Source organism: Lonchura striata, chromosome 28 (genome assembly GCF_046129695.1).
Source record: "Lonchura striata isolate bLonStr1 chromosome 28, bLonStr1.mat, whole genome shotgun sequence".
NCBI classification, from domain to species: Eukaryota; Metazoa; Chordata; class Aves; order Passeriformes; family Estrildidae; genus Lonchura; species Lonchura striata.
The window spans coordinates 6,217,672-6,242,699 of NC_134630.1; the positions used below are offsets into that span (position 1 = coordinate 6,217,672).

Here is a 25,028-nt window from a genome sequence, read left to right on the forward strand (position 1 = left end):
GAGTGACCTCCACAGCACAGACATATCCCAACACGGCCCCAGCTCCACCTCGTTAACAGTGATTAATTACACCAAGTCTGGGGGCACAGCTGGTGACACCACACAGGCCCAGCAAAGCTGCCCCAAGGATTCCCAGGGCTGCCAAGGGGCTTCCACAGAAAACCCACACTCACAAAAGCAAAAAAAAACCCCAGAAAAATTGAGACAGGCTGGTGTTTCTAATCCAAAGGTTCTTGTCTTTATTCAAACCAGGGCTTGGCACTGCTCAGTGCCAAACGCACCAAAACCTTTTTGCCTGAGGGAAATCCACATGTGGTGGAGGCCGGAGCCAGCGCTCCCCGCGTGCCTCGCGCAGCTCCTGCGCCTGCCCCGGCCCGGCTCTGCCCCCAGAACAAACAACAAAATACACTCAGCAGGTTTCTGTCAACTCCCAGAGTTTCGGAACCCTCCGCCCCAGCGCTGCCGTGGGCAGGGAGGGAGGGAGGGAGGGGCTGCAGCTCTTCCCCCGCCTCCGACAGCGCTCACGGAAACCCTGTTTTAAATTAAAAAATAAGCCAGCATACATAGTAGAAAATTTCTCTTAAAAATTTCACAATCTGTAAATGTATATATTTTTTTTTCTTTTAAACATAAAAGTTTACAATATACGGTAAAACAAAGGCTCAGGAAAAATAATTTCAAAAAAAAGAAACCTGAAGTTTTGAATTAAAGCTGAAGACGTTTTTAAAACCCTGTAATTTGAACCAGTGACATTTTCTTTATTTGTGCTGATGGGTTAGAGAAAAGGAAAATCTTTAAAAACTGCAGTCCAAACACCCACAGCTCTGCCTTCAGAAGCCATCTGCCCCCAACCCCACCCTCCCCGAAAAAAAAAAAAAAACTGTTGTTAGGTTTTTCTTCCATCAAGTAATGTGATTGTCACAAGTTCACAAGTCTGGGCTCCCGGGCTTCAGCTGGGCCCAGAGATCCCTGTGGACAGCACTCCCTGATTGCCAGCCCGGGCTAGCGCCGGTAGGGGTGGAATCCTTGCACGTTGTGGTTCTGTCCCCGGCCGAAGCCGCTGCCCCCGGCCGGGGGGCCGCTGGAGGGCTGCACCGAGGGGCCTCCGTAGGGAGGGGGCTGCTGGCTGGGGTCAGAGAAACCTTGTCCAAACCCACTCAAGTCTTGTCCATACCCTGGGGAGAAGGGAAAGGCACAGGATGAGCTTCCAGGAGCGGCCGCGGGTGTGAATCCCGCAGCTGACAGCGCTCCCTGCCAGGAGCACAGCCCCGAGGAGCTCCGCGTCCGGCAGGGATCGGCCCTCCTCAGAGGGGAAACGGGCAAAAAGCAGAAGGGAAAAGCTGTGCAGGAAGGGTAATCCCAGCCAGGCTGGCAGTTCAACCATCTGCTTTGGGAGCAGTTTGATTTCGGGCTGGGACTTGCACCACAGGCCCCTCTGGAGCGAACAGAATTTAGGGACAGGGACAAAAACAGGGGTTTTCTTTCCAAGAGAGAAGACTGGCTGGAATCCCTGCTACCAACGCAAAATTTACAACTAGATGTAACTTTAAGACGACTGAGAAATTGAGAAATTTAATTCAAATTCTCATAATTAAATATGACTCTTAATCCTGGCATCAGTGCCAGCCCCTGCTCTGAAAGATGCTATTAAGGCTCCTAATTACCAAGAGCATTTCTGCAGTGCTGCCTCTCTCTGTGCAGGCTTAGAGCAGGTTTAACTCTCTTAATCCCAAACAAAGTCTCTTAGCACGTCTTCAGCAGTTCAATTTCAAGCTCTGCCTGTCCCTCAAGGACTTGCTGACATTAATGAGCACTAAAACACAGCCAGCTCGGGCTCTGGGAGCTGCAAATGCTCCTCCTGGCATTTGTTCAGACACAGATAAGCAGGTGCCCAAAACTACAGGGGGATTGTTTGCCAAGGGGTGAGGCTGGAGTGGAAAAACACAACCCTGGAGCTGCTCTCCTTGCAGTGGTGCAGCTCAGCACAGGGCTCAGGTTGCTCATGATGAAGGAAACCCAGAGCGTGCACACACCTGCACAGCCACCGAGGACTCAGTGCCTTGCTGCTGCCACGCCTGGCTCTGCTCCAGCCCTCTGCTGCCCTGGGCTGTGCCAGCTGCGTGCTCTGAGGGTCTCCAAACCTGAGCCTGGAGGGATCACCAGGATAAAACCTGCTTGCACTGCCCCAACACAAACCCCAGCACCTGAGCGCTGTCCCTGCCTCTCTCCAACAGGTCCAGCAAGGAACACCAGGGAATTTTCCCAGGGCCTGCCTGAGGCTCCTCCTCCTGCTCAGCCTGACCTTGGGAGTACAGACAAAGCTTTGGGGTGTGCCCTGAAGGGTGTGGAGCACACAAAGCCATCCTATCAGAACCGAGGGGACTGCAAGGACGAGCCTCAAGAGCGCCCTGCACGGAGATAATGAATTTTTAATTATTTTAAATTAATGTAATTAATTAATTTGATTTTGCAGGGTGAGTGTTAGTGCTGACACTCATCCCTGGTGCACACACTAAAGGATTTAGGACACTGCCCAGGATAAACCCTACAGCGCCTTACACTCATTAGGGAATTTTGTGTCTCTTTAAAGCACAAAAATGTTACAATTTTATGTAAATATATGCAAATCAGGGACACTTCCAGGGATGGGGCAGCCACAGCTTCTCTGGAAAATCTATGCCAGGGTCTCAACAGCCTCACAGTGAAGAAGTTTTTCTAACATCCAGTCTAAACCTATTTTTTTCCAGATGGAAGCTATTCCCTTTGTCCTGTCACCACAGCTCCAGATGAAAACTCCTTCTCCACCAAATTCTTCTCCATCAGATCCTTCCTAAACTTCCAACACCTCCCAAACTCTGGCTCCTCACTGATGTAACTGGCTGTGCAGGGATTTGTGCTTTATTTAGAAGAGTCCAACCCACTCCAAAAAAAAATCTGCAAAGAGCCAAGTTCTGGCAGAACAAGAAAAACTTCAAGTGACAAGGGCAAAACTATTGATGAAATCATTTGTTAAGAAACAAATGAAAAAACATTTCAAACTCATCAACATGAGAATATGCTGCTTCACAAACACATCTCAGAGGCTCATCTTCCTTCAGAGGCTGCTTTACATTGCTGGAACTTTGAATATTATCTATTTAAATAAATTTTGTGAAGTTTTCATCTCATAGTGGTTTCTGCAGGAACTTAAAGCAGCACTACCACATGCAGAACGTGTTCCAGCAGAGAACAGCCTGAATGCACAGGCTGCTGCATGCAAAATTCCCTTCAGAAGTGAAAACTGACCAATTACAATCCCTTAAAAACAACATTAGTACAGAGCTCTTTGGAGAGATCTCTGTAGAGATATTTGGAGAGCACTGCTGAAAAACAGGGCTGAGAGAAGCAAGATGAGAATGAGAATTCCCTCTGAGCTCCCTCAGGGAGCCACAGCAGAAATTTTACTCTGGAGCACAGGCAGTTGTCTAGCAATTTAAAAAAGAATTTGTTTTTCGTAGCACTGCCTGCCTGCTGTAAAACTTGTTAGCTCAGTGCCTTCTATCTCAAAGTTACCTACGGAGCACAACAAAGCTTTGCACAGAACTGCACCTCCAGAGAGATGGGGAAGGGATGAGAAAAGAGAGGAAAAGGCACTGGTTCGGATCCTTACACATGCACTGCCTGTCTCTCCAGCTGCTCTTACTCTTCAAGTCTGTTCTCTAAGGTCTGGAGACACAAAAAAAGGTTCACTACAAGCTCTGTGAAGTTCCTGGAGTGGAAGTTTTAGTTGTAGGTTTGGGGAGAGCGGACACCAGGAATTCATCCTGGCAGTGCACAAATCCCTGAAGTTATTTTACAGCACAAAAGCAACACTTTAGAGCTAAGAAAATTCCCTCTAGCTAGAACATGGCATGATTCCAAGGACGGCTTGAGCTGGTGGAGCACTCCCATCCCAGAGAAGTGCCTGCAGCAAGCTGTGCCCAAGGCTCTGTACTCAGGACTAAAGGGGATAAATTCCAGCATTACTCACCAAACTGACTGTAAGGGAATTCTGGCTGAGCCGTCGGGGGTTTGCTCATGTCCTGAGTTGCCTGAGATGGTGGTGGTGGAGGAGGAAAAGCGAGTGGTGCTGCCCCCGGAGTGGCAGGTGGAGGGGGGACTCCAGGAGGGGCAAACTGGTCAGGTGGAGGAGGTGGAGCACCATAACTAAAACCTGGAAGGACAGAAGAGGTGAACATCAGCGTCCTGTTTGGCTTTAGAGATGCTACAACTTAAACCAAACATTTCTGAGGCTATTGAATCCAGGTGTTTGTGAGCAGTGGCTGCAGAGATTCACCTTGACACGTTGGTCACCCCCACAGCCCAAAGATCTCAGCAACTCACCCGGCACAGGTAGGAGAAATTCCCCCCCCAGAGGCAGAGGCTGCAGGGGCCAGCACAGAGAAAGGGATAAAGCAGAACTGGGGACCAAACTCTGTGCTTACAGACATGACAAGTGAGGAGGCAGCAGTATTATTCAAGATTTTAGGAGGAAAAAGTTATCTCGAGATAACTGGATACTATTTTCCACCTTCTTTAAACCAGGCTTCTGACAAGACTTTTGAAATGGTGGCCTGAGAGGTAGGTGCTAAAATCCTATTTGTATTTCCAGTCCCAGTTATGACCTTAATTCTTTAAGCTCCTCCAAAAAACCCTGCCTGTGGTTGGCCCAGGTCACCAGCAGTGAGCTCTAAGTTTTCTCTTAGATGTCCTAACAAAGGTGCACAATGTATCTAAATTTATTTAGCAACACAGATTTAAACTAGAGAACAGAAATGATTACTGCATCCAAGAATGAAATAATCCAAGAAAAAAAAAATAATGCCACAGTTAATTATATCTCGGAAGATATAATCTGGGAAAAATAATTAAGGATAGGTGAAACACAGGGGGAAATCCAAGTCCAGCAAAAAATGAGGAAAAGCTGAATGTGGAGCTGGATGTGCTCCAGCTCCTGGGGGTCACTTACTAAATGGTGGAGGGGTGCCATAGCCCTGTGGAAATCCTTGTGGAGGCGGGAATCCCCCGGGAGGTGTGGAGACTATGTATGAGGTAAATGGTGGTGGTGGGGGAGGAGCTCCTCTGCCTGGAGGAGGGGGTCCATATCCACCTGGAAAAGGAAGAGAAACCCAAAAACTGAAGCAATGAATACCAAGGAGCTGCTGCGGGAGTCAGCTTCCTCTAGATGGGGTAAGGCTGTTGGGTGGATTGCAAACGCAGGTTCAGCCTTCTATGAATCCTCACTTTGGGAAATATTTGTCCTCCAAGTATCCCCACTGTAAATAATTGCAGTTTAGCATGTAATCCCTTGGTAACAAATTAATGTGGCTGGAACAGCAGGATGTGTGTCAGCTCCCATTACTGGGCTGCTAAGAAGCCACTGTCTTCCCCTCCGTTCTTCCAGGACAAACTCAATCAAGCTTTTAAATGTAGGTTAAATCCTACAGAAATCCAAAAATCACTGTGAATGCTCACAGAAGCTGCACCCGTGCTTGGGAGGATTTTTTTCTTTCAGAATTGGTCCCATATAATGTACTTACCAATTGCCTGTCCAGCTGGCACCCACATCCCTACAACAGAACAAAAAAAGAGCTTCAAACATCAGTGAAGCTGCGCACTCCGGAGCAGGGATGATGCAAGAAGGAGGATCTGGCTCTGGGATAGACTGGGTATCCTCCCCGTGTCCCTTATAGAGCTATTTTTATGGCCTAAGCAACATTGTGGGACTATTTCTGAATGTGTAATTCTTGAAAGACTCTGAATCATTCAGCAAATGCCACTCAGAAAAGACAGCAGTTCCCAAACCCAAATCAGATGGAGCATTTGAGAGCTGCCACATACCAAGTGCAAGAAATTACAGTACTACAGAGAACAAAACCCTGGAGAACCCCAGCAGACTACACATCCAAGGGATTCTTAATTTACTACCAGGTTTATCAGTTATTTTTGCAGTTTTTGAAGCATAAAAAAAGCCCTTCCCATCCCTTGTGCAGTGCTGAGATTGAAGGATAAATGCGTTCATGTCTGACATTAATCTTTCCAGGAGATCAGGTATCATTTTCCCTACTAATCACTGCATGGAAAATAATGGGAGTTTCTCAGTTTGCAGATTAGCACATCTGTGCACAATGTCAACCCTCAGCTGCAGCTTTCAAGTTAATCAGCACCGTGGGGAAATGAGCAATCCCTGTGCTGCACTTCCATCCATCAGAGCGGGGATGGAGCAGCCACGCTCCCTGCAGCCCCCCAGGTGAACATTTCTCATCTCTCAGAGCAAGCAAGTCACAGCAACTCAATTATCCCTCTGCATTTCTCCAGAAGTTATCAAAATTGTCTCTGGATGAACTCGGCATGTTTACCCTGCCTCTGGAATCTTGGGGGGGTTGCAGCCATCAAACCCAGGCTGATCCCGAGCCCCGCAGGGCTCCTGGTGTGCACCAAGTGCTCCCTGCACCAGAGCTGCCTGGTGCTTTCCCAAGCTACATTAAGCAATAAAATTCAAAGGCAAGGCCATCCATTTCCCCCTCATCCCTTTCAGATTTTCCTGATAACTTCCTTTGAAGCTGCCTCACCCTTGAAAAGCCATATTTCAGCCAGATTTGTCACTGGGGTGTTGTGCAGAGCTCACTCCACAGCTGGAGTCACACCTGGAGCCTTCCCAACACCTTCTCTGAGTTCCCCCAATCCATGGGGATTCCATGTGGGGAGAGGCAGCTCCAAAGGGAACAGGTGGAATGCACCTGGGACAGGCCTGGCACTGCCTTCTGCCAAAGAAACGGATTTTTGGGAAAAGCAGTGTGAAACCGAAGTGTGGCAAGCTGGAAAGGCCGGGCAGGGAGGGAGTGGTAATGCTTTCTGTTTTCTTGAGCCTGGTCTTATAAGCTCTCAGAAGAAAGCATTATATCCTTGATAGCTCAGCTACCTCAGGTGGCATAAAAGAAGCAGGATGGCTCCTGTGACAGTGTTGGAAACCAAGAGTTTTAATAAAAGGCAAAAATAAAAAATCTCTTTACAGAGAAAAGCCGAGTCAGGGCAAGGGGTGCTCGCTCCTGCTAAACCACTTCACAAAAGCGATTTACTTCTTTTGTTCTCTTCTTTTCTAGGGAATTGATTAGGCTGGACTTTTTGGCTCCTGTCCAATTGGGTGTCCTTAAGTTTGAGGTGAAGTCCCCAAGGTCCTAAGGTGAAGTCCCCAAGGTCCTATGAGGTGTCTTTTAACCAAATTGAGAAACTTCTGTGCGTTTTTCCTTTTGAAGGGGACAAAGGGTAACGTGTGGGCACATTCCTACAGGGCGGGCAGTACCTTGGGGGCCGTATCCCTGCTGCCAGGTCGGAGGGGGCTGCCCTGCCCAGCCGTTGGCAGCGCTTGGCATGATCCTGCTTCCCCACTGGCTGGCCCCCGGCGGCCCCGGGGTTTGGCTCTTGCTGTCGCGGGGCTCAGCACGCTTCACCTCCACCTGAACAAAGAGAGAGGCAGCGCTCAGCGGGGCTGGGGCGGCCCCGCGCCCCCCGGCCCCTCACACACACCCGCAGTTACACTTAAGACTACACTTAGCAGCTTATATGACTTATGTCTAAGTACTTAATTATTAAAACTTAAGGCCGGTAATTTACAATGTTTCTCAGGTACAGTGTAGGTGATGGTAAGGCATTACAAGTCCTACTGTTGAGGGATTCCGAGAAAAGCATCCTACAGATCGCTTCGGTCTCGTTGGCTTTAATCTTAAAACAGCAGTACCCTCTTACAGCAGCTCTGCACTTAAACCAGCAGAATCTTGGACAATAATGACAGACTGATTTCATGTTCGAGGCAGGAGATAAGAAGATGATGTTTTCACTTTAAAAAAAAACAGAATTTTGAGTGAAGAGGCTGCTCTGAAAAAGGGTACTAATGCTTTAACCAAATATGTTTGGGGTCCATTTGGAAGTGACAGTTTAACCCACCCCATCTAACTACAATTTCAGCTCTGCTCATACCTGAGAAACACACATTTTTTGAGATTTTTTTTTTTTGTATTGTTGTCTTTTTTTTTTAAACTTAAGATTTTATTTAAATGTCTAATGGAAGATAAAGACTTACCTTCCCCAGGCTAACGCTTAAAGAATCTCAGTTAACTCAAACAATGTCAGAGGGAATGGATGTGATAAGAGAATCTTACATTACATCTAACAAAAAAGTAAACAAACATGCAAGTAATAAAAATGGACAGTTGAGTCAATAAGAAGCAATCTTCATACTGTGTTAAGTCAGTGACAAAACCCCTCCTGTTTTAAAAATCAGTAACCACAGTGCTTAACTTATTTCATTCCAAGATAAAATGTCCTAGTGTTCCCAGCCATGGAGTAAATGCATTTGACCTACTTAAAATAAGCTGCACATTCAACATAAACCTCTCAAAAAAAAAAAAAAAAAAAAAAAAAAAAAAAAATCCAGTTCTGATTTAATGAAACCCTCTCAGCACTTGCTGAATTTGAGGCTTTTTTTTTTTTTTCATTTCATGATTAATTTTAATGGGTGCCAGAGTACAAAGAAAATAAATCTCTATCATCAATGGGCCTGAGTAGTATGGAAAATAAAGTATTCAGAATTCTTCCTGCCATGTCTTAAAAGCCATTCATGTTGGAGAACAAACAGGAAACAGGCACAAGGCAAGGACAAAGCCCCCCGCAGCCCCCCTGCCAATGCCCCAAGGACATGAGACATGACAGTAACCAAATCTCTGTCAGCTCAAGGCCCTTCCAGAGAGGAACCAAGGGAATTTTTCAAAGGACTCAAATTAATGAGTCTTAACACATTTGCCTTGAGGGAATTCGGTTATTGCTTACAAAAGCAGAGGCCTTCTTGCAATTTTAATTTTTTCCCCCTCCTTTCAACAACATATGGATTCATTTCAGCAATACCTTTTTAATTACCAAAAAGACAGAGATACCATTTTTAAAGCAGGCATGATTAGGCAGTGAGGGAGAGAGCAGGGGATCTGGAGCTCATTAATCCTTGTGGAAGAATCCCATTAATTTTTCAGTGCACACTTGGAAGCAGGGAACTGTCAAAGTGAGGACTGAAAATTCCCTGTGCAATAGGGATGTTCAAATTCCACACCTGTCTAGAGCCCACGTTACCCCAAGAACTGAGGCAACTCTATTAATCTGAGCTAAAAATCCCTGAATCCTGATTTTTTTTTTTTTTTTTTGGTCACTGAAAGTGGCAGAGGGGAAGGGCAAAAATCAATTATTTCAGTTTGGAATTGGGTTTGTTGGGGAACACTGAGAACTCCAAGTCCCAGTGCTGTGTCAGCAGCAATGAGGTGACATCCAGAGGCTCACACTGGGCTCTCCATCCTCTCCCAGCACCTCGTGGATGTTTATCCTTTGTTCCCATTTGGATCTGCTGCTTTGGGGGATCAGCTCCCACTTTAAGGGCTTGCTGAAGGCAATTCCAAGGGCAGATCAGGGAATGTTGGGGATACAGGTGATCCTTACACACCCCTGTGTGATTTACTGCACCTGCTCACACCTGAGAGCATCACACCAAGAACTGATGGTTTGGATCTCACAAGCTCATTTCTCTGTTCCCATTATCAGGAAACCACCCAGCCCTCCACCCCAAAACAAGTTCACAGGAATTAAAGGCATTATTACACTGCAAAATGAACCAGAACTCCACTGATATGCCGAGTGTGTCCCCTGCTAGCCAAGGAACAGCTTATGAAATACCAGCACATAAAAGACTTCAAAGACAATTAAAAACTCACACAACGCAATAATTTAAGGAATGCAAGAATCTTCTGTGTCACCATGAACTCCCTTACTTCAAGTTTAACAGTTTTAACATTTAGTTTAAAATCTGGATATACTGTGCAAGGACTTAAATTTACCAGAATTTCCTGTGGTTCATTTTTCTTTAAATTACTGTTTTCCTTATATTTAAAACTTGGGTGTCCTGCAACAATTTATTTGGCTTTTAGGTTTGTTTTTTTTTTTTTTTCTCCCTATCTAAGCCCCATTTGCTGACAACACAGTATGAAGATGAAACAACCAGAGGTCACTTAACTGCATTGTGGTTAAATACTATATAGAGTACGTGGGTTGGTATCAAAGTTTCACAGTAAGTGACCCAATTTTTTAAAAAAACCAATCCTTCAGGATGTTTTTTTTTTCCTCCCTTTTTCTTTTAAAGTTTAAGATTATATAAAGCAGATCATCTGACACCACCTCGAGATTTGAGTATCGAGTACACATCTGAAGGAGTGGTATCTTAAACCAAGCCTTGAAGAACTCAGATTTCACTGGGATTCTGTTTTTCCAACAGAAAAATCACGGATTTCTCTCCTGGCACCACAGCAGTGCTCCAAGCAGAGGCAGTGAGCACCAGTTCACCCCGGTGATGAGGATCCCAGTCCATCTGCTCAGCCAGAGCAGCCCCCAGGTCTGTACACACAAGGCCTCACCCCAAGCAGAGCCCACAGCCTGAACCCTCAGGCTTCCAAGCCCTCCCTCCCCCAGGCTGCCCCCATCCTAACTGCCCTTCTCCAGCAAACTCAGACTTTCCCCACCTCCATGGATAAAGCCTTGAATTTGGACATTTGGACTGCTGTGCTCTCCCATCAACCATTAAGTTGGATTCCCCAGTGAAATCGCTCGTTACCCAAGACTTGGTTCTTTCTTAAGGTAAAATAAAACTACAACTACACACTTTTTTGCCCATGATGTCGTGAAAATGCATGTTGACAGCCTGGTCCACTGATTGTTCGTCCTCGAAAGTAATAAATCCAAAACCTAGCCAACGACGAAGAGTGAATCAAGGTAGCAGGGTGTTGTGACACAAAACAGGATGATGAACAGTATTAGGGGCAGACCAAGGGTTCAAGCAGGGGTTTCAGATAACGACACTTGTGTTCAATTGGCAAAAACTCTGAGGAAATTGCAATGGATACTTCCTGTGAAGAGGCTTTAGTGCCTCGTCTCGATTGCGCGCATGCAGCTTCGAACTGAGCTTGTTAACCGGCTTTTAATTTGATTTTATTCCTCATCCACCTACCAGGAAATGGAAAAAAACTGCTAAAATCAAAATATTTGTGGGACAGCAGATTGAAGTCAAGCAACTTTGCTGCTCCTCCCTTTGGTTCAGCCTACCTTCCCAAGGAAAACCTATCATATATCCCTGTTCCCCAAAGCTGCAAAGCAACTTCCTCCCAATCCCTTAGCCCAGCTTCCAGTTAGGGAATATTTTCCGTAGAAAAGAAAGTTAGTTTTGAAATGTAGCTGTTAAAGCATGAGAAATTTTACCACTCCATGGATGAATGAGAAGCTTCAGATACTAACAACCTACATCAGAGGTTCTCAAGTTTTCCACACCTTGGAGAAAAAGCAGGGAACAGGCATTACTCCTTCCCAACAAGGCAGCCCCTGTGAGGTGTTGCTCACACAGAACGTGGTGCTGCTGCCACGTCCTGAGTCTGTTTAATTTCTTTTATTTCCTGTTGGTTTCCTTTTGAACACCCACACAACATCCCAGCCCTTTTTGCCCCCCAGCTGGTGGCTCATTCCCTTCCACCTGACCACACAGACCTGGCTGCTGGCAGCTCAGCTGGATCCAGCAGCTTTTGATGCTTGGAGGAAACTCTGGGAAAGGAGGCAAAGCTCCCCTTTTGGAGGTCACTCTGAGAACCACTGCACGTAGGTTGTAGCTGCTGACACAGCCGAGAGAGTGGCAAAATAGTGATTAATCCCCCAGGACAAGGCGGCTGCTTCATGCCATGCCCCACTGGCTGCTGGTGGGGACAACCCAGGGCAGGGAGGGACACATGCAGTACAGGAATTGTGCCATTCTTTGGATTAGCTACGGAGGGGAGGAAAGGGGGGAGAGCAATAGAAGTTAGAAAAGAAACCCGAGGTGCGGCGTGGGAAGCGTTTATGGAACATGGATGCGGTTCTGCTTTTCTGAAACCCAAGATTTCCCCCTTGGTTTGCGTTTTGCTTTGCAGCTAGTGCTGACAGCAGCCAAATCTTGCTCTAAAGCGTTACAGAATACAGATCTAGCACAGGAATGTCTCTCCACGCTTATCCAACTGCGTTGGGTAAGCCCAAAGAGGCCTAGTGTAGAGAAAGTTTATATATATATATATATATAAAAATACACAAAGATACAGGCCAAAATAGATTCCAGCAGGTCAAATTCTGCTGTCAGCAACAAGAGCAAAAGACATCACTAAAATAAACTGAAAATAAAAAGGAAAAAACTTGGCATTTCCCACACACAAGAGACTGGCAGTATAAACGAAGTTTTGTGGAGCTGTGATGAAAGCAGCCTCGAAGCTGAGAGCAGCATTTCATCACAATATATTTGTCTGAGTTAACCAGAAATCCGAGTGTTGGAGCCAAAGGAAAAGTGTTTGTATTTAAATCACGTTTAGTATTCCAGCCTTTGTCTAAAAAGAGACGGGGAAGAAAAACAATGGATTCCATCTGGATGTGAAGGTTGTTGTTGAATTTGATTCCAAAGCTAAAGGAGGGGAACAGATTGTGGGATGGGGTTGGAGGGGTGGAACAGGGAGAGCAAGAGGTCATTGAGAAAAGCAATAAATAGATTTTTAAAAGGGAATTTAAAAGGGTCAGACAGCACAAGATAAGGAAGAATAAAGAAATCAGAGTAACACAGCAGAACTCCAAGGTGAAGTTTTAAGCAGAAGTGATGAAACCCACCACCTTCAGCTTCAGTTTTTGAAGGACGGGACTCTGTTACAGGCTGGAGAAATGAACTGCATCCAGCAGGAATCCAAGAGGACCAGACCAGACTGACAGAGTTGTCTGCAGCCAAGGGAGGAGGAGAACAGACAGAGCAAGAACCTGGAAATCCCTTCCCAGCTGTTGGCTTGGCCAAGAACAGGAGACAGGAGAAGCTGAGACTGCACCAAAGCCACCTTGTTCCTTCAGAGATGTGACATGGCTGCTGTGCTTGGGGCTGTGGGAAGAGGTTGGATGGGGCAGAGCTGGCAGGAGCAGGTAGGACTGGGAGGAAGCAAAGGGCACGTGGATACCTGACCCCAGTCAGCTCCTCAAGGACATCACCTGAGAATTTGGTGCCTCCCGAGGAGCTGGAGTTGCCACAGGGATTAGGAACAGGGATCATTTCCCCTCCTCCTACCAGTAAACCAGTGTGCACTTCCACAGGAAGGGTGGTAAAGTGAATGGGAAAAGGCAAAATTCAGAAGGGTCTGAGAAGAGATGGCACTGAGTTGGCCTCTGGAATTTTATCTACAATCATGAAAAGGATACGGGGACAGAGCAGCAAGAGAACACAGAGAGAAGGCAAGAGAAAACGTGTTCTGGGATGCACAACCAGAAGTACCCAATACAAACTCGAGGAATTTTTCCTAGCACCCCCCAGGGACTGCCAAGGCCATTTTGGGAGATGACTGTTAGTCAGCAGACTAAAAAAAGCCTGGAACAGCACAGATACACAAGGCAGAGAGACAGGATCCAAGAAGTGCTTAAGAAGTCTGATGAATTAGGGGAGGAAGTTTTCTGTGGGTGGAGACCTTTCCCCGACCTGGCAACTTGTGCTTAGCACCCCAAGCCCTCCTTTGCCTGTTTTGCTTTTAGTAGAGCTTGAAGCAGAGAAGCCATTAATTGAGACAGGATTAATCCAGACCAGGCATGATGTTTAAGTACCTTTTGCACAGAGGCTGCAAGGCTGGGATTAAATATTGCAAAGATAGAGATGATATAATAATTACTGAAATATTTCAGAACTTCAGCCCCAAATTACATTTGAATGCCAGTGCCTTTGTCTCCTCTATCCAAAACCAGCTGCTCTAAAGCATTGAAACAGATGAATTTATGTGCTGCTTAAATCAAAGGTATCTGCTGGGAGAAGATTAGGAGAGCTAAAGCAAGAAAACAAAAAAACAAATATATTGAAACTTCGTTTACACTCCAATAAAAGACAAAGCCCGTCCCTCCTCTGACTGCGGAACTGGCCTGTACCTCTGTGATAAATTATCACCTAGAGAGAAGAAATCTAAAGAGATATCGTTAATCACAGTCAAACAATTCACAGAGAGAAAAGAAACAAAAAAAAGAACTTACTTAACATTACCATACTTTACTATGAAACACTTAAATATGTCACTAAGGATGTATGTCTAAATTAAAAATAAAACTAAGACTTAACAGCTTAATAAATATGAAGTGAAGAATATATTTCTTAATAATGAGGCAGAAGAGAAATGAAAAGTTCAGATGGCAAACTATTCTCTAGCATGTCCAACATGCTACAGGGTGGAAGCACAGCTAAGCTTCACGTGCCAAAATATTGCCTCTTCCTTGGCAAACAAATGGTGGATGGAAAGGGACGTGGGTGACATGGAATTGCTTCATATTTTGACCAAAGGTTCCCACCTTGATTCAATATCTAGTGAATCTTCCAGGTTTTTGGGGTTTTTTTCCCCTCCCCACTTAAAAAATAATCTAATATACAGGGATTGCATATCCCAATTGAAAATATACATACATATATATATTTTAGAATTATTTTGTGATGTTTAAGTAGAGCTTTTCTTTAATTTGAGGTGAAGCCACTTAACCAAAACAAAAAGCAGGTGATGGATGGATTCTGCCCTGTCTCGTGCTCTGGCTGGAGCACCCCACATGCACTTACAGACCCAACGTACCTTTCATGTGGAACAGGAGGAAAATCTACTTATTTTTTCCCCCTCTAAAGTACCTTAAGCCACAGGAGTGGCTCGAGAATCAAATTTCATTCAACTATAAAAAAAAAAACCCAACCCATCAATGAGCATGAAACATCTGAGCTGAAATGCACAGAACCAAGTGAAGCTGGAGATGAAGAGTCTTAGACTTGAAGTGATGTTTGCCCAGCGAGTTATTCTTTTTCCTGAGGCAACATAGGGGAAAAAAAAAAAAAAAAATCTACCTTTTCTGATGGTGTGAAATAGTTTGCCATCTGACTATAGGAGAGTATGAAGAAATTTCAAGGACAAACTAGATCAGCCTTTACCTCGGGGCCTCTGTTTCTCTGCGTCATAGATCATTACAACTTCAGTGACCTGGAAGAGAGAAGGGAAATTCTACTCCCTGTGCTACAAGGGGAGGGCTGGAACAGTCACCACCAGCTGGTTCCTGCTCTCTACCCACAAAGCACAAGCCAAGTGCAGCCATCATCCCAGCAACAGCACAAAAACAGGGAATATTGCTCTTCCTGGGAGTTTATAAAGCCTGAGCTCATCTCTATTGTCTCATCACAACTGACATTTTAATTTAACATTGAGATTTTGCACTGTTTGTACCCACTCTATGGCCTATTACACACCCCAAAGGTTTGTTTTCCAACAATTAATCACTGTAGCTTTTTAACACATGATTTTCCCCATTTTTAACCAATTTCACTTTCGCCATGAAAAGCAGCTTGAGCTGCAGGCACCTCTAGGAACATGCAGCTCTGATTGAATTACTGGAGCACCAGAGAGGCCCAGAGCACCAGTTAAACCAATGCTTTAAACAGCTTTACAAAACCCTTCTAAGTTCTGGATGAGCAGTATCAGCGTGATTTTAACCTAAAAAAAGAAAAAATGGAAATTGCAAGCTGTTCAAAGGCTTCAGGATTATTCTTCTCGGAATGAGCACCACAGTGAGCTGCAATTTAAACAAAACCTGATGTGTAATGTTTATGTCAACATTAAAACAGCTGAAAGGAACTGCTCTGAAATCTCTCAGATGCAGGAAAGTGGTCACAAAATGAGTGTGATTTTGTGAAATTGCATCTTCAAGACAATCTCAGGATATTTTTACTCGCGAGGAAAAATTAGTTTAGTCTGACACAATTTTATCTCTACTTACAGCTGGAAAACATTTGTGTTTGAGTTGCTGCACTCACTTGAGCACATCCTACTGGATGCTCCCAGCTGGGCTGGGGGATCCACATGGGGATGATGCCATGGGACAATCAGTGCCAGACCTGTCCCTCCCCTGGTCCATCTGGATCCTCTTCACCCTGGCCTTAATGCCCCAGCAATTACCAGGGCTGAACATCAGTGCCTGCCTTGGGCTCTTCACTCTCGTGGCCACAAAACATTTGTGAGACTCCACTGCTCCAAAGGGACTCGTTACAACTCCAGGAAGATTTTCTGATTTCTATACTAGGAGTAAAGTGCTACTACTTACTTTTAAGGGCACTTACAGTTGTGGCTGTTGCCTTCTACACCTGCAGGACATACCCTGTATCTCCCCAGCATCCAGGGCACAGCTGGAAAGCCAAGTCTGTGAGGAAGAGCCTTTGGAAACTACATCCCACAGCCGTGGAACGTGCTGCCTGTTTTTAGTATTAATCAACTGCAGCATTTGAAGCTAAGGAAACAGTTGTTAACTGTTGCTTTTTTGTGTTTTTAAATAATTATCTTAATGGAATTTTAAACACTGATTTAACTTGATAAATTTAAGAATTTGTTTCTCAATAAATCCTTTGCTGCCACTAAGAAATGTCAGAAAAAGGTTATTGAAAAAAGTATCAAAAACTACACTAAATGCCAATCAAGTTCATTTTACCAGCACACTCCTGAATTTAACTCATGCAATCTTTAACTTCTTCAAACTTATTCACAGCTGAATTATTTAATTCAGTAGTTTATCATATGTCCCCACTTCCTTGAGGGCATGAGAGCTGGGATAAATGGGAATTAAAACTAGATAAAAACTAACTAAAAAAAAAAAAAAAAAGAAAAAAAAAAAGAGAGAGAAGATACAGTCATTTCAGTCCAAGGTAACAAACTGAATTAAAGAAGGTGCATGAGGAGCAGTTTGTTTTAGAATTGAGGTTCTAGGGACATCAGAACTGAGATTCTAGATGGTTTGAAAGCAGCTACTGCTCCCCAAACAATGGCAGGAGATCCAAATTTAACCTACCTGTACACATAGTCAAATACCAGGATCTTAAAATTTAGCCTATTGAGAGACTCGCTGTTCCCAAAAAATAATCAGCAGACATTTTTAACTACCCAGCTGAAAGTTATCAAGAGAAAGGGGGATGGGGGTGGAAATAGTAAGAATAAAAACAATCATTCATAAGGCACCTCAGGAGTTTTTGGAAGAAGGGACAGAACAATGCATCAGGTAGACTTAAACACGAGGAGACAGAAGCAGCAAAGTGAATTCCACATGAGCAGCAGGTTCTGCCAAGGGACATTTCCAGATGATGAATGTTCCCTACAGCTTCTCACCAAATGATCCAGGTGCCACTCCAGCAATTTGTCCAGATTACCCCCAGATTTGACAGCTTGAGGAAAGTGAGAGGAGGCAGCAGGGAGGGGAGGCACCTTCCCCCCCAGGACTCACCACTCCGAACTTCTTGAAGTATTCCCTGAGCTCTGTCTCGCCACAGTTATGAGGAATCCCACCAACAAAAATTTTATTGGATTTATTGTTATCGCTCCTGGATCCTTTCTGCTAAATCAAGGAGGAGAAAATTCAATCAGAAGAACAATAAGGGTGGCTGCTTCTATCATTTTACACCGAACCATGAACAATGGGCTCTGGAAGGCTGAGAGGAGAGCTCCAGCCTTGAAGTCTCCCAGGCATGAAAGGGAAGCACGTTCTGAGCTCAGAGGTTCAGTGTCCCCTGTTCTTCGGAGGACCAGGAACGCAGGGCCTGTGTTCTGAGCCACTGACTCATTCTAAACTGAAATCTGGTGAAGCTGCAGGGTGTGGAGTGGGCTGGAACAGCATCAGCCCTGCCAGTGCCCTTCCAGACACTGCTCTCAAATCTGAACAACTCCACTAAAAGCATCACTAAGAGCTTAGGAAACACCACACCCAAACTGACACTGCTCTGCACAGACCTCCCCATGGAAATCTAAATTAAGGACACTTTTTAGAAACGAAATTTCCACTCGAGTTCTGCATACAGACTTCTGCCTTTAAAACACGGATATAATCCAAAAGAATTCAAGAGGATAGACAGGGATCTCTCCTTACCCATCCTTCCTTTGGCCGTGTCCGCTCCGGCTGCATCCCCCGAGGTGTGCATGGCTTTGGATCAATCTGGAAGAAGTTCCAGCTTGGTCAGACCTCAGCATGCAGAATTTTGCTCTAAAAGTTACGTTTGTGGCAGCTGAACCCAGCCCTGCTGACATGCAGCTCCTCAGAGCTCAAAGCAATACAAGCCACGGAGTTAAGAGCTGCCTTACAAGAAATCATTTAAACCAACAACCAGGTTAACTCTGACACTCTGCAAAAAAGGAGCCAGAATCTGAAGCAAATCTTTGAATCTGGTGCAGGAAAGAAAATAACACAAAAGCAACTTACATTTCGGCCATCTAACGTATGAGGTCTGCTGGCCAGCACTGTTCCCACACAGTTGGGATCTTTAAATTTGACAAATCCAAATCCTCGAGATTGATTTGTTGTTTTGTCTTTCATTATTACACAGTCTACAACTTCTCCATACTGGGAGAAGTAGCTACGAAGAGTTTCTGTCAAAGAAAAAAAAGCAAGTATTAAACAGAGCCAAATATTAACAACACCAGACTGTGTTTGCAATTATGAGACAACAGATCAGCAAATATGGAAAACAGCTTCAAATTCATCTTTTGAAAATTATCACATCTTACTTCCAGTAAACAAATGGCAGACAACAGTTTATTTCCACTCATACAAATGGAAAACAGTAGGAAAGTGATTATAAGAAGGGTTGTCTGTTGAGCTGACAAAAACTTCAGCACCGAACAATATAAACCTAGAAGAATTAACATATAAAAATATATTTATATAATCATATAGCTGAGCTGTCTCTACAGAAAGTTTTATTAATTAGCAGAGGAGGAGGCTCAGCCCAACCTCCTCACCACAGCAATGCCTGTTGAGAGCTCCTGGCTGGGTTTTCACCGTGGCCCAACACCTGCAGCACACGTTGCTCACCTTGCGTCGTGCTCCAGTCCAGGCCACCCACGAACAGCTTCCTGCAAACAAAACACAGGGCAGGTTTAGGGGCTACAGCAGATGCTCCATCTTATTCAAGGCACAGCTCAGTTCTTCTGGACAGGATCTCCAACACGCCCTGCAAAGCTGGCGCCATACTCAAAGCCGCTGATTGAAGCAAACCCTTCATGCCTGCTCTCTGCTCCTCCCTCGCTCACCACAAAACACTCACTTGGCTGCCAGCACCTTCTCGTGGGGTGAAAGCAAAAGCAGAACTGCCACGCTCAGGCCTGAGACAGAAGTCAAACCTGTGCAGCAGGTACTAAATAACAGAGCAGCACTAATCCAGCAGCAGTTGTGAAACCATTGTACAACCCAGTTTCGAGATGGTGCCCAGCAGGTGAGAAAGTCATGGCCAAACCCCAAAATAAACTGCTTAAAACTGATTCAACTCTTTCTCTGCAAAGAACACCCAAATCTGCAGGGTTTCCTGTCCCAGCACGCCCAACGCCCTGGGTGGGTGCTACAGGAGCTCCATGCCAGGCTGCCAGCTCTGCAGCTCTTTATCAGCTCCTGGGTGTGACAAAACTTCCAGCAGTCATTTACTCAGTAATTAAAGGTTGGTTAGAGACACCTCAACACCTGGCCCGTGTCAGTACTGAGAACCAACCCCAAAAAACACCCTCATAGCTGTCTGCAGCTTCATCCTGAGGAGCAGCATCAAGCTCTGCTCTCTGGGAGCAGGGACAGGACCCAGGGAACAGCTGGAGCTGTGTCAGGGAGGTTCAAGCTGGGTATCAGGAAAGGTTCTTCCCCCTGAGGTGCTGGCACTGCCCAGGCTCCCTAGGGAATGGTCCCAGCCCCAAGGCTGCCAGAGCTCCAGGAGAATTTGGACAGCGCTCTCAGGGACAGGATGGGATTTTTGGGGTGTCTCTGCAAGGCTTTGATGATCCTTGGGCTTCCCTTCCTGCTCAGGAGATTGTGTGATTCTGTGAAAATCTCTGCTGTTAACAGCTCCATAGCTCTGCACAGACAAGCACTGGGATAGTTTATTTTTGGGGGATGCCCTCAGGTTCTCCATCGGACCTCAAAAAGAATAAACAACTTCTTGCTTTGTCTTCTCCTCACCTTCACCTATACCTGAGTACAGCTGAGGGTGGTGGGAATTCCTGCATCCTCATTTACATGGGCAAAGTTGAATTTCTCCTAACAAAAAAAACAAACTGAACGTCCTCTAAGCTGCTCTTTTCAGGAGCAGGTAATGGCAGAGAGCCCAGTCAGCCCCCAAGTAAGAGCTGCAGGTGCACTGGGAGTACCAGGGAAGTGAAAGCCTTGCAACTGGAAGTTCCTGTGGAGCAGGGCACCTCACTGACAAAACCTGTCACTGAGCCTGTCCCTTTCCACTTTGAATCACTTCTCTGTGACAGGACATCATGTCAGGACCCTTCTGCACCAGCCAAAGTGACAAAATTCAACACCACCCAGCACCTACGAGCCTGGTTCCATGGAGGCAAATTCTGTTCCTTAGTTACAAGCCGAGACGTGACACGAGTCTTGTCTTTCACAGAAACAGACCAACTGTTATGCACTGATCAAAGCCTCTCCTTGAGCAGCCAGCGAACAACAGAGCTGGTGCCACAGGAGGCCACGAGAGCCCCCAGTGTCACAGCAGCCCAAGGACGTGCCAGCCCTCCTGCCCTCCCCTCTCTCAGAGCAGGCCTGTTTTCTGCAGGCACGGTCGGGATGACGAGGTTTCCCTCAAGGGTTGGAAAAGTGCCCCAGCTCCCTCTGGCAGCGCGCTGGCTCCTGGCACGGGCTCAGGGCCTTGCTCAACAGCAACAGGTTCTGGGACCAGCCAGGCTTCGCCAAGGTGGCTGCACCATCCCGGTGGCTGCCACAACTGTCCCCCGGCCACCTTCCCTCTCCACACACAGGACACAAACCCCTCCGCTGTGCTGTTATTTTTAGGGAAAATAAGCAACTCTAATTTCCTAATAGCAAAGTAAAACCAGCTGATCTACTGTTATATTCACAATAAAGTTTTGACATGTGTTAGCGACATTTTCTTCACCGACCACATTTGAGGTTATGGTTTGTTTTTGGGTGTTTTTAACTAAATTTGATGACTTGGTATAAAAGATTAATTGATTTTACATCCTTGTAGAAGTACCAGCTGTGTTCTCAGAGAACACCAAGCTGTCTGCGGGGAGGGAGGTCACTGAAACCTTCCAATTCCACCATGAATTATTTGTAGTCGCCCTACATGGACTGAAACAGCAAAGCTGGGCAGCTCAAGGCCAGCTGCAGCAGCTCTGTGGAAATCCACAGCCCTGGTTTACACACAGGCTGTGAAATACCAAAAGCCAGGAATCCTCTGCCTTGGGATCCTCCGTGGTTTGAAGACACTGAGCAGGGCCAAAGGTCACAAAAATCCAGATGTGGTATGGTACAGGATAGCTGTGAGGCAGGATGGGTGTGTGAGTGCTCCTGCCTCCATGCTCACCTGCATCACCAGCCCTTTTCCAACCAAGGTCTTGCCCACACTCAATCCCAGAAAACTTTTGGCCCTAACAGTTTATGGGCTGGCAGTTATTAAATTCATAGAATCGTATAAAATTGATATAATATCCTGAGTTGGAATGGATCCAAGAGCACTGACACCCCAGCAATCCCACCCTGGGCATCCCTGCAGCGCTGTCCAAACTCTCCTGCAGCTCTGGCAGCCTCGGGTCTGGCACCATTCCCTGAGGAGCCTGAGCAGTGTCAACACCCTGGGGGGAAGAACCTTTCCTGATCTCCAACCTGAACCTCCCCAGGCACAGCTCCAGCACTGGGTCCTGCCCTGCTCCCAGAGAGCAGAGGTTGCTGCTGCCCCTTGGGAAGAAGCTGCAGGCCCTGCTGAGTCTCCCCTCATGTTCTTCAGTGTTTTCAGCTCACACGTGCTGACACCACCCCAAAGCCCACACCTCCATAAAGCTCCGAGCTTACAGACTGGAGGACACTGCAGTCCATCCCCGCTGGAATGCAGAGCCACTCCAGCACAGGTAGGTGACAGCACAAACACCAGCCTGGCTTTTGGGCCAGTGAGTCTCTCCACCAGCAGCAGCGAGTTCCTCACAGGTGCAACACCCCTGAAGCAGCAGAATTCCCCACAGGGATCACCTCAGGAGCAGAAAGTGGCATAATGACTCCTCAGAAGCTGCAGCTGTATAATAAATTTTAACCAAGTGTTCTGCCTCGCTACTTCCTGGGAGAATTTTCATTGCTAATGTATTCTTTCTTGCCATAAACATACTTCCTGCTGGATCAAATCAACTCAAGATTAGTAAAAAAAGCATGTACAGGTATTTTAAAAACACCAAAAGCACGAACTCTACATAAATAATGTGGGGTTTGATTAATAGCTCTGATCAACACCTCAGCACAGCCCCCAATAGCTGCAGGACAAAAGGATCAAGATCAGCACTTTTCTTCATCCAAACCAGCCCCAAGTATTAATTAATTACTACAAATAACACTCACAAGGCCCCTGACTACCCATGCCAACACACCTGCAAGACTTACAGCTTCCTTAGGTGTTTTATCTGCAAATCTCTACCTAGAAAAGCAGCTGAATTCATGACTTCCCATCCAGACTTGCCTCTCACAATAGCTTTAAACCAGAGCTTCCTCTCGAGGGCTGGAGCAGCTGAGTTTGTTCTACGCTCTCATCTTCCCTCTGAGTGCTTTTGGGGGAGGAGAATAGAGAAAATTTCCTCTCTGATTAACCCCCAATTCCTCCCAATGTGATTACAGCTCTGAAGGATCTGTGACTGGGAACAAACTCTTGCGACAGCCCAGCCTGCTCAGGAGGGGAGCTGATGATATTCCACGGAATAACCTGGAGCCTGGCACTCACCTACAGCTCGGGAACTCAGACCTGATCAGGTCTCTCACAAAACACCAAACAGTGATTAAGGCCCAGGAGCAAAAAAAAAAAAAGGCAGTTTCAGAGCAAAAACCACTTATTTAAACAAGACTCATGCAACGTGTACTGGAATTGGATCATCTCTAAGGTCCCTTCCAACCCAAACCATTTCAATGTGATATTCCAACCACTTATCCTGCCTCCTGTACTTTTAGGATTTACAAATTAAGAACATGCAGTAAATAAGCAGCTTACAAAGCAGTGCAAGCAGCACGGGACACAAGTGTTTCTAGTTTCAAATAAGGTGACCAATCCTGATGGGCAAATACCATGACAAAACTTGCATTGGAAGAACCAGCCAAGGATTTTTTAAATTTGGATTTTGCTGCTTTGAGTTCTACCATGCCCAAGCCTGCAGCCTGATAATTTCAATGTCACCAGGGTACAACTCTCAAGCAGAATAATACTGAGTGCAACTGGATGATTTCTAAGGTCCCTTCCACCTCACTATGATTCTAAAAGCAAGCCAGAAGAACCAGACCAGTGTCAGGTTTTCGGTTTGAAGCCCCAAAACCCCCGGGAACGGTTAAAACCGGGACTTTCCTGCTGGAACACATCCCGGGCAGAGGACAGCAGAGGGAAGCTCGGGAGGGCAGCCCTGCGGGGAACAGGGAGGGGAGGAGAAGCTCCTGGTGCCGCCTTTGTCCCACCACCTTCTCCTCCTTCCACCACAAACCCCTCGGGGTGCCTGATGAGTCAACAGAACAAAGTTCCCAGCGGGGTCACAGGATCACAAAACAGACCCTTCAAGGACCATCGAGTCCAATTCCCGGCCCTGCCCAGAACTCTTCAACAATCCTACCCTGTCCCTGGGAGCGCTGTCCAAGCGCTCCTGGAGTTCTGGCAGCCTCGGGGCCGTGAGCGTTCCCTGGGGAGCGTAGTCAGTGCCCAGCACCCTCTGAGGGAAAAAAACCTTTCCCTGATCTCCAACCTAAACCTCCCCGGACACAGTTCCAGCCGTTCCCTCTGGCTTTGTCACTAGTGCCAGAGAGCAGAGATCGGGAGCTGCCACTCTGCTTCCCCTAACAAGGAAGTTTTAGACTGCGAGGAGATCTCCCCTCAGACTCCTCCAGGCTGAACACACCAAGTAACCTCAGCCGCTCCTCCTTGAGGCTTCCCCGCAAGGCGTTTCACCACGTCCGCTGCCCTCCTTTGGACGCCAACACCTCAGTATCATTCTTATACTGTGGCGCCTAAAACTGCACGCAGGACTCAAGGTGAGGCCGCACCAGCAAAGCGGGACAATCCTCCACCATACACCGGCGTCTTGTCTCCGCGTCAGGTGACACGAAGGGACGCGAGGGGACTCGAGGCGGGCGGCGGGGACGCGGTGCGGGCGGGAGGGCGGCGGGGACTCGAGGCGGGCGCGGGAAGCGGCGCGGGCGGGCGCGGGAAGCGGCGCGGGCGGGTGACCTTGGGCGCGCGCACCTGCCGCAGCCCCGCGCGCGCGCCGGTCACGTGACGGGGGGGTTGTGCGCGCCCTCACGGCCCCAACATGGCGGGACCCGCCCCCCCCCACCACAGCACCCCCGGCCCGGGACCGGCTGCGCCTTAATGCCCCCTCCCCGGCCCGGGATCCGTCCCCACTCAGCCCCCCGGCCCGGGGGAGCCTCGGCCCGCGGGAGCCGCTGCTGAGGTTGCGGGAAAAGGTGACCGAACCCCGCACCATCGTCCCAGCGCGCTGCCCTTCCCCTTCCTCTCACCCGATCTCGTCGGCGCCTCCCACGCTGTTCATGGCGGCGACTCCTCCGGGGCCGCGCCCGGCTCTTCCCTCCGGTGGCGGCGGTGCCAGCGGCGGGTCGTGGGGCCGCGGGCGGGCGCTCCCGGCCGTGTCCCGGTTCCCGTGTTCCCGGTTCCCCCCCCCGCCGCCGCCCCCGGCCCGGCCCCCCCCGCCGCGCGCTCGCGCTCCCTCAGCGCCGCCGCTGCGCGCGCACCCGCCCCTCGCTACGGGGTCTCCGGGGCCGCGCCCTGGGAGGGGCAGAGAGGGGCGTGGCCGCGCGCGCGCGCGGGGGCCGGCGGGAAGGGCAGTCCGCGCGGGGGGGCGGGGCCTCCGTGGGGGGCGGGGCCTCCGTGGGGTCCCACTGCCCACCCCGGGGGTCCCACTGTCCATCCC

General features: G+C 47.4%; 1 protein-coding gene across 3 annotated transcripts; it reads right to left on the reverse strand.

Annotated features, from left to right (window-relative positions):
- Positions 1 to 215: 215 nt before the first annotated feature.
- On the reverse strand, positions 216 to 24,783 carry DAZAP1 (DAZ associated protein 1). Of its 3 annotated transcripts, none has more exons than XM_021547971.2 (12): positions 24,619 to 24,783; positions 18,949 to 18,989; positions 18,337 to 18,503; positions 18,007 to 18,072; positions 17,368 to 17,475; positions 15,038 to 15,086; positions 10,712 to 10,794; positions 7,322 to 7,475; positions 5,559 to 5,588; positions 4,988 to 5,128; positions 4,010 to 4,192; positions 216 to 1,175 (listed from the first exon to the last, which is right to left on the reverse strand). In XM_021547971.2, the coding sequence occupies exons 1-12, from the start codon at positions 24,648 to 24,650 to the stop codon at positions 1,003 to 1,005; spliced, it is 1,227 nt and encodes a 408-aa protein (XP_021403646.1). In that variant the 5' UTR covers positions 24,651 to 24,783; the 3' UTR covers positions 216 to 1,002. The 3 variants fall into 3 exon arrangements, with proteins under 3 accessions (XP_021403646.1, XP_021403645.1, XP_077644950.1); XM_021547970.2 differs by having other exon boundaries at positions 17,368 to 17,478; XM_077788824.1 differs by lacking the exons at positions 10,712 to 10,794; positions 18,007 to 18,072; positions 18,337 to 18,503; positions 18,949 to 18,989; positions 24,619 to 24,783 and having other exon boundaries at positions 17,368 to 17,474.
- Positions 24,784 to 25,028: the final 245 nt, after the last annotated feature.